The sequence below is a fragment of the Argentina silus genome (genome assembly GCF_951799395.1).
Source record: "Argentina silus genome assembly, chromosome: 1".
NCBI lineage: Eukaryota > Metazoa > Chordata > Actinopteri > Argentiniformes > Argentinidae > Argentina > Argentina silus.
In genome coordinates, this window is record NC_139655.1 from 15,037,888 (window position 1) to 15,047,290 (window position 9,403).

Here is a 9,403-nt window from a genome sequence, read left to right on the forward strand (position 1 = left end):
CTCGGACCACCACCTGTATCCCTCAGAACATAGTCACCTGACACGAAGAAAGCAGGGAGGAGAATAGAATAGAAGGGAATAGAATGGAATTGAATTGAATAGAATGGAATAGAATAGAAGGGAATATAAAAGAAGGGAAGGGAAGGGAATATAATAGGATAGAATAAAATAGAATAGAATAGAATAGAATAGAATAGAATGGAATGGAATGGAATGGAGTGGAATGGATTAGAATATAATCGAATTTAATGGAATAGAATCAGATAGAATATAAGGGAATATAATAGAATGGAGTGGAATAAAATAGAATAGAATAGAAGGGAATGGAATGGATAATGGTAAGATACATTTGCATGTTCTGCAATAATAATCAACATCAGATCATACAAATAAAAACCTCTCTAGATTCTGTTCTATGATGATATCCATTGAATTGGGTACCCTCAATGTTTTTTTTTGATAGATCTCTGTCCCTTGCAGTCCCATCCAACAGAGTATAATAGAATATAATAGAATAAAATTCGACATACAGTGGTTGCCATTTAACCATTTCCTCTTCCTCTTCTCACCTCTGATCTGTCTTCCTGTGGCCAGGGCGTGGAGCGGGACGGGGGTCTTGGCCAGGTAGGCGGGCGGAGTCTGATCATCGCTGTCGTCAAACACGTAGACCCACAGACTTCCCCGCCTCAGGTACTCCAGAACGTCTGACGTCACAGCCAGGGGGTAGCTCACTGTATCGTTAAACAGGGGGTCGGCGCAGCACGAGACAGTGGGAGAGCTGTGGGGAGGCAGGTCGTATAGCCGGTACATCAGGTACGAGTCAGGAAGCAGTCCCGGCCAGCGCGAGCTGAGGCCCACGCAGCGCTCCAGCACCACCTCCAGCTCGTTGGGTATTCCTCCGCCGTAGTCAAATAGTTCCTGCTATATGGGAAAAATCAATGCGTTCTGCATGAACAATGCCACCCATCAATTATACATAGAGTTATATAATTTTCAATGGAAGAGTCCTGGCTAATTGTTATTTCAATATTTTATGGAATACCCTAACCTCATCAAGGTTAGTGTGTGTGTGTGTGTGTGTGTGTGTGTGTGTGTGTTCGTGTGTGTGTGTGTGTGTGTGTGTGTGTGTGTGTGTGTGTGTGTGTGTGTAGCACTGTTTCATTACCTCATGTACACTGTCCTGCCACCCCAGAGTGGTCCGTCTGTCCACCAGTCTGTCCGCTCCTCTCTCTACCAGTGTGTCCATTGGCTCGGCAGGGGGGAACAGGCGCACCCAGAAGTCTAGGACTCCTATGATCTCCCCCTCTGAGCCTACAAGGGGAGTGAGGAGTACACATGAACATTTTATTCTTAGAAAAACTATGACATTGGTTGATTAATAGTACCGATCTATTGTGCCCGTTCTTTATTTTATTTCACTTGAAATGTGTATGGGATTGCATACAGTACAGGGGATCTCTACCTCAGATTTCTACCTCCATCAACCTCCCCTGATACAGTAGCATAGCGCCTGCTGATGTCAATGGTCTCTGCTGCCTGAGATCAGCCGCCGAGCCAGTGTCTATCCATGACCCTCACCTGCGATGTTGACTCGTCCGCTCACACGCTCCCCTCTCCTTTCCATCACCCCGACCAGGGGCACCTGTGCTCGCCCTCGCGTCATGAAGCGCACCCCTCCCAGTGCCTGGTGGAGCTCCACCCTCACCGCTCCTCCCTGACCTCCCAACCTGCCCAGGTCGCGGACCGAGAGCGGGTACTTGGACGTGAACCCATAGTTGGGCTGACTCCCTGAGATCAGAGGGGTGGAGTGCATCTCAAAGTCCAATAGGGCGTAAGTGCAAAAGGTCACAACCTCTTCTGCCCCTCCCGCCTCTTCTCGGGCACCATTCATGGCTCGTAGCCCCCCAGGGGTGAAGGTAGCCCCCCCGAGATGGATCTCCAGTAAGGAGTCCCCCCCCCGTAGCTGAGAGAAAGTGGTATCGTCCTCGATGGGTTGCACCACTTCGTGGTGTCCCCCCGGCCAGGTGTACTGCAGTGGTATGTTCCGTTTGTAATTTCTGGGGCTGTATGCTAACTCCTTCAGCTGGGCTTTAGGTTAACACAAGAGAAAGAACATTAGGCATATCCTGTAATGTATTGGATAATCGTTCAATTGTTTGGTTATTACAATGGTTACATTACATGGTTGTTACATTTTATTACTTGCTTTTCAAATGTCTTGTAGAAAAGCTATTGTTCTTGGTCAAGGGATACCAAGATTATGTCTCCATTCTCTTACCTTGTAATGTGTTTATTTGTAGGGCTCTCCTCCCCAGGAGTTTATCTTTCTCTGCCACCCTCCTCCTGGTCTCCTCCCTGTCTCTCTCTATTCTCTCCATCATAGTGTCAAACTCAGCCTGAGAAAGGACAGAGAAACAGAAGAGGAGGAGTGGGATGGGACGGAGGATAACAAGAGAAGATGGATGATCAATTATATGAAAACCTTTACACTAATTCAGGAAAACATGATGCTATTTTGCTGTGTATGTGTGCGTGCGTGCGTGCGTGTTTGCGTGTGTGTATGTGTGCCTGCATTTGTGTGTGTGGATGTGTGTGTGCGTGTGTGTGCGTATGTGTGTGTGTGTGTGTGTGTGTGTGTGTGTGTGTGTGTACCTGCAGGTCATTGTTTATGCGGTGCTGCAGTAACAGCAGATCTCTGGTCTTGTGCAGCTCCAATACGGTCTCTGCATGGGAGGCTTGGAGGTCAATCAACTCTCTAGACGAGTCCTCCACCTTCCCATCAACCCCCAGGAAACGCAGGCCCTCTTGGGCTTCCTGCTGAAGCCTAAAGGCCTATATGGATTGATGGAGGGACAAAAAGAGAGTGTGAAGACACTTACACAGACTTACATGTGATCCCTTGTTTTCAAAGCAGGTAAAAAAGCGACGTTTTAGCAGGTTAAAGCGAAATGATCTGAGAAGGAACAAACCTTGATCTGCAGTAGGGTGTCACTAAGGTCCTCCACACTCATGTCAAACTCCTGAGCGAGAGAGAGAGAGAGAGAGAGAAAGCACTTTTATTAACATAATAACTTCCTATTCTTATTTATTTATTTAACCTTTATTCTGCTTTTTGGCCATTTACCCAGGTTAGTCTCACTGAGATAAACAGACATGACAGCAGCCATGGAAAATCATATTTCAGACAATTCACAAATGATGACACATACATCACAAAACAAATTACAGATGCAGACATGCAGGTTGTCTTATTTTAGTTCTATACTCCAACAGTTTGGATTTTAAATCAAACAATTACTATGGAGTCATTTAGCTGACACTTTTATCCAAAGCGACTTGCATTGCAGTGAGTGCATACATTTTTCAGTATATATGGTCCCAACGGGAATCGAACCCACAACCTAAGCGTTGGTAGCACAATAACTGCTTGAAGTCAGCGACCCAGTGACCCCACCAGATGCTGGTATATGCTTTGGTAATGCTCTGCCATGCCTGTACTGCAGCCATCTTCAGTTGTTTGTTTTGAGGTCTTTTTGCCTAAAATCTTATCATCAGGAAATGAAGTGCATGTTCAATTAGATTTAAATCTGAAGATTGACTTGGCCAGTCAAGAACTTTCTGCTTTTTGGCCATGAAAAACTCCCTAGTTGCTATGGCAGTATGTTTGGGGCCATTGTCTTATGACGGTATGATGAAGCCCCATCCAATGAATTTGGAGGCATTTGCTTGTACTCGAGCAGACAAGATGTTTCTGTACTCTTCAGGATAGATTCTTTTTCCAATACTTATGAAGGGCACTGTAGACATACCATAAAAAGGTTAGTGATATTGACACACATAGAATGCATTTCACACACAAACATACAATACAGTCATAAATAAAATCAATCATATGTACCACCACAAGAGATTATTGACAATTACATTCCTCAGTAACACGTACACCAACCAACCTTTTAAACTCCTCCAAAAAAACAGGATCCTGGAGTTTCAAACTAGTTTGGAACAAATTCCAAGACCACAGAGCTGAGTAATTAAAACACTTTTTGCCATGATCTGTTCAGATTTTTTGGACACTCCTTATCAATCCTTATCAATCATGATCTCTGACCTTTGTGACTGAGTCCAGTCTCTCCTGCAATGATGTCACCTGGTCTCTGTATTGTAGAACCTCCTGTTCTAGACGATCATGCTTCCCTCTCATCGGCTCATTGGACTCGACTAGTCAATATAAAACAATGAAATTAGACCAAAACTGTATGAGATTTACATTTTACTGGCTATGAGATACATTTGTTTTACATTTACATTGTAGTCATTTATCAGATGCTCTTATCCTGAGCAACTTACAATAAGTACATTAACCTAAACTAAGGGAAAAGTTACACTTTCTATAAGAATAAGTGGCACAAGCAGTCACTGTGCTAGAAAAAGGGAAGAAAACATTTCGAAGTAGTTTTTTTTATTAATTTATTCCGAAAACAACCCAGTGAGTAAGAGGGTGATATTCTTACCTCTCTCTCTCTCCCTGTGTTCCTCTATCCTCTCTTTGTCTTGTCTCAACCTCTCTCTCTCTTCCTCCAGCCTCCCTCTCTCCTCTGTCTCCACTCGCAGCATCTCCTTGAGTCTCTGGATATCCATCCTCCCGATCTCCTCTTTCTCCCTCTCTTTTTCCTGCTCCCTCTCTTTATCCTCTGTATGGCTCTGGGCCGATAAGGTGCTGAGAGAGCAAAGGAGAGAGAAAGAGGAGGAAGAGAGAGAGAGAAAGAGAGAGAGAGGGAGAGAGAGAGGGAGGGAGAGTGATGAATGGACGGACGGACAGACAGACAGAGTCAGACAACTAGCCCAGGTTAATAAAGTAGCACACACAGTACAACAACCCATTGTGAACAGAATGACTTAAAGCACTATGTTTCACTCTTACTCACCTCTCCAGCAGTGAGTCATAACTCTTCTTCAGCAGAGCCCTCTCTCCCTCCAGGTCACACACTCTCTCCTGGAACTGACACAAAGAAACACCTTCAGTATACCTCCTCATATGACAACCATGACTTACAAACCTTTATTTAGGGGGACAACTACAAGACAGACTACAGTGTCCCACTATCTCAAAGAAGCTTGAAGTTACCCTCAATTTGATCTAGGATTCTGATCTATCCTTCCCACAATCCTTAACCATTAAGGAATTTAATATGTCAGACTTTGTAATCCAACAGGACCTCACACTATTTGTATGAATTCATACAAAAGCAGAATGCCCAATTCATATTCAATCTCACAACCGGTTCGTATGAAAAGCTACAAATGCGACTTGCTTGGCGGTTAGGCAGTTTTAGGCATTAACCGGAGTTACAGTTAGGGTAAGTTGTCAGGGGAAAGCATTAGCAAGCATGTATTATACGCTTTTCACTTGCACTAACCACTATGTTATTCTCCCGTCAAAAAGTCACGAGAGTTGCTTGTTTAACAGGTGATAGACAACATTTTGGCTGGGTACATAAAGGGGGGGGGCATCTTTTGTCATTGTCGGAATCGGGACAAATAGCCAACAAAATGCGAGGTGTTCACCTTATCCTCACCTTATGTCCATCTCCCATTACGTAGCTCTCTCTCACTATATGCGATCATACTGGTGCGTGTTGACATAGGCACCTGCTAGATTGTAGCGCAGGTTTGGATGAGTTGGGATTGATATAATGACAAATATATGCAACTCTCTCGTGATCAGAGCTGTTTATCGGCCCAGACGGGTGCACTCGGGTAAATCAGCTGTACGCCTAGTGTCATTTACATGAGACCTGATACTTTCATGCTTTTCAATCACACTGACCACTACTTTATTCTCCCATCAAAAGTCACCAGAATTGCTGTTTAGCAGGTGATATGCAAAATTGTCTCTGGGTAGAACAGGGGGTGTACGCCCCCCCTTCACCCCGCTCACAACATTTTAGGCAGCACCCCCTCACGAAATATACTTCCTACGTCCTTGATCTCAACCTGGTACTATGGAGCCCCCGCATGCAATGTGTGTCCATGTCTGCAGTACCTCCTCCAGGGCTTGCAGTGAGAGGGAGGCGGTAGTGAGTTGTCCCTCCAGTGTCAGCACTCTCTGTCTCTCTTGTTTCAGCTGTTCACTCAGCTCCTCCACCTTCTCCAGGAGGGCTCCCTGACTCGCCTTCAGACCCCTCTGACCCTTTAGTGAACATATAGAGCATATCAGAGATCAGGAAAGTCCAATGATGTGCTGTACTGTAGATCTCTGAATGTCTGTCAAGCTTTTAGGTTTCTCTCACCTCTTCCAACTGGGCCTCATAAGCCTGGAGAGAGGAGAGGGGGAGGGGGGGGGGAGGTGGGGGGGAGGTGGGGGGGGGGGAGTGAAAGCGGGGATGAGAAGAATTGAGGGTTGTAAATGACTGGGTTGGTTTGTTTTGAAGTACGGCCAGTGAAATATTATTAATAACACAGAAGAATAAGAGTCTCTGACCTCCTGCAGGACGTTGAACTTCTCTTGGATCACGCGCAGGGAAGCACTTTTGTCTGACAGCTGCTTCTGCAAGCGGATCACGTCCACATTGTCTTTTATGGTGATTCTGTGGTAAGAATATACAGTAAGAGAATAGTTCAGACTGTCTATTTACTTTAGACCAATCTGTGTTGGTGTGAGGGTGTACGTGTGTATGTATAGCTAAATGTTTGTGTTTGTGTGTGTGTGTGCATACATGTGTGCATGCGTGTTCAGCTAAAAATGTGTTTGTGTGTGTGTGTGTGTGTGTGTGTGTGTGCGAGTGTGTGTGTGTGAGAGTTGTGTTCCTTCCCTACCTGTGCCCGTCTGCCTGTTGCTTCCTCATCTCCTTCATGGTGCCCTCTATCTCGCTCTCCTTCTCTCTGAGCGTGTCTCTCAAGGACTGGGCCACCAGCTCCAGCTCTGACACCCTCACCTGCTGGGTCTCTACCACACTGGACCTGCTAGGGGGAAGAGAGAGGGGGGGGATTTTAACCCCAAAACACTGCAATATAGACTACAGGTGCAATACACAGACATTGTTTGTCTTCATACAAAATGGAAATGTGTTTCTCTTATTTATCAAATCATAGAGGTTAGTTAGATTTTCTCTGGGGACACCATATGGGGTCCCGACCCCAAGTTTGGAGTCAGGCCTACTCTCACAGATCTGAAGGGATTGGATTGGTGTAAGCAATAATGGTGGCAATTCCAACCAGCCAAGTTGTAGTCTTTGCCATATTGCTTATACTTGTCAAACAGGGGAGGCTGGTGGAGGCAGAAATCGGAGGATGGGCTCATTGTAATGCATGGAATGGAAATGTTTTTAACGTGTTTAATACCATTCCTCATTCCATTCCAATACAATGAGCCTGTCCTCCAATACAATGAGCCGATTTCTACCTCCAGCAGCCTCCCCTGCTGTCAAATCACCTCAGATGTCCACAAGTGCATGTGGGCTTAGGGGTTGATCTTAGATGAGGCAACAACAGGCAGGCATTCACCTACGAACCTGAGCAGAGTATGTCTGTTTAGAGCAAAGGGATGGGAGAGAAGATCATTGGATAAATGTTTCTCTTCTATTTCTCTTCTTCAATTAGAGCTTTACTTTACTGTATGTCCTAGGACACACACACACACACACACACACACACACACACACTCTATTCCTACAATCTGTCTATCTCTCCCCTTGTGTCCTCCAGACTGTGACCATAGCGGGGCGGAGCTGTCTGAGCCGCTTGTCTGACTCCGCCCTCCCCATCCATGCCCCGCCCTATGAGGAGAGAGAAGAACAGGAGTGACTGAATGAATTGATGAATTCATTATTTTTTTCGTGTCCAGCCGCGTTCACCAATGATCAATCCCTCGCTGGATTATGTACACAATAAGCAAAAAACAACCGTGACTGTTACAATTGTAGACAAAGGGATTTCACGCTTAAACAACTGGAGTTGGGGTGCTAACTCAAATTTTAATACAATGCATTGGAAGGATGACCTTCATCAGACAGAAAATTGTAGAATTGTTAGAATTGTAGACCATCTATAGCAGAACTATTCAAATAAAGTGGAGCTGAATATCCATATACTGTACATTTAGACAAGGAGTTTGTGGAGGGAAGGAGGGATTGAGGGGGGGAAATGGGGAAAAGTACTTGCAATATACTGTATGCCCAAGAACTCTGTTCTTGCAAAGAGCGCTTTTATCAGGGAGTGGAACAGTACCTCTGATGACTCTGTAGTGCGTCCTGCCCCCTAGGTCCATGATGTGCTGCCTGGCCATGCTGAGTTTGCTCTGCAGCGCCCCCTTCTGGCTCTCCAGGGTGGCCACACGGACCTCCAGCTCCTGGATAGTCTCCTCCATGTCCCCCTCCCTCACCCCAGCTGTCCCAGGCCGCCCCTGCCGCAGACGCAGCAGCTTGGTGGACATCCTGGGGAGGTGGAGGTGGAGATGTGGGACACACACTAGTCTAGTGGGCTGGCGCAACTCTATCTTATTTATTTATACTTAAGTTCCTGATAACTGTATTGTAATGGTGTAGATTATATTGTAGATTGGATTTTTAGAGAACCATCTATGTAGGTCTTACAAAGCATTTAAGAAGGCTTCATAAAGGTTATTCCTTGAAATGGGACAGTGAGCGTGTGTGTGTGTGTGTGTGTGTGTGTGTGTGTGTGTGTGTGTGTGTGTGTGTGTGTATATGTGCATACCTGCGTAGCCTCTGCTCCTGGGTGTGTGTGTGTTGTCTCAACAGGTTGTTTTCCTCCTGCAGGCGGAAGCACTGGTCCTCCAGCTGCTCTCTTGGCAACCGGAACATTCTCTGGCGGTCCGCTGTGGAGGAAGAGGAAGAACAGAGGGAAGTGGTTAGAGGGAAAATGATCTAGAGAGTGATAGACGATCAGGATTATAATCTGTGATCTACTGTTTCTTTGTACCTTTTATCTTCAGAATCTGTGGTTTCTTCCATGACCTCATGTCTCTCACAGAGTCTGCAGTTGAGACAGGGAAGAACTAGTTAGAGCTATGATTCACCTCAGTCAGACCTTTTTCTTTCTAATAGTAAGACACACACACACACACACACACACACACACACACACACACACCTGGAACTGTTGGCATCAGTCCTCCTTTCATCAGTCCGACATCTCTCACTGGGAGGTCCCCAGCTGTCTCGTCCACAGCCAGAGACATGGCAGAGGTCAGTCGGGGTCTAGCCAATCAGAAAGCTTCTCCCTCAGGGGTTGAGATAGGACTGTGGTGGGGGTGTCATCTCAGATGATGGGATGACATCTTGCAGGACGTGATGGGTCAGTCTTATTATGATGTTTCAACAGCTGCTACTGTACCTAAGAAAGGATACAGGAAATAAGAAGATAATATAATTATATCTATAAG

At 45.6% G+C, this 9,403-nt stretch overlaps 1 protein-coding gene across 1 annotated transcript in view; it reads right to left on the bottom strand.

The window, feature by feature from the left end:
• The window catches only part of rpgrip1 (RPGR interacting protein 1), a gene marked incomplete at its 5' end in the record, with an annotated part of 12,094 nt that extends 2,895 nt beyond the window's left edge, over positions 1-9,199 (bottom strand). Inside the window, 19 exons of the mRNA XM_083672503.1 lie at positions 1-37; positions 570-918; positions 1,166-1,311; positions 1,579-2,088; positions 2,279-2,396; positions 2,653-2,832; positions 2,970-3,020; positions 4,112-4,221; positions 4,515-4,720; positions 4,929-5,002; positions 6,047-6,193; positions 6,294-6,317; positions 6,485-6,590; positions 6,820-6,966; positions 7,676-7,778; positions 8,230-8,435; positions 8,716-8,854; positions 8,941-8,994; positions 9,112-9,199. The exon at positions 1-37 is cut by the window's left edge and continues 157 nt beyond it. Coding sequence (XP_083528629.1) covers positions 1-37; positions 570-918; positions 1,166-1,311; positions 1,579-2,088; positions 2,279-2,396; positions 2,653-2,832; positions 2,970-3,020; positions 4,112-4,221; positions 4,515-4,720; positions 4,929-5,002; positions 6,047-6,193; positions 6,294-6,317; positions 6,485-6,590; positions 6,820-6,966; positions 7,676-7,778; positions 8,230-8,435; positions 8,716-8,854; positions 8,941-8,994; positions 9,112-9,199 — 2,795 coding nt within the window. The remainder of the gene's footprint in view (positions 38-569; positions 919-1,165; positions 1,312-1,578; positions 2,089-2,278; positions 2,397-2,652; positions 2,833-2,969; positions 3,021-4,111; positions 4,222-4,514; positions 4,721-4,928; positions 5,003-6,046; positions 6,194-6,293; positions 6,318-6,484; positions 6,591-6,819; positions 6,967-7,675; positions 7,779-8,229; positions 8,436-8,715; positions 8,855-8,940; positions 8,995-9,111) is intronic.
• Positions 9,200-9,403: the final 204 nt, after the last annotated feature.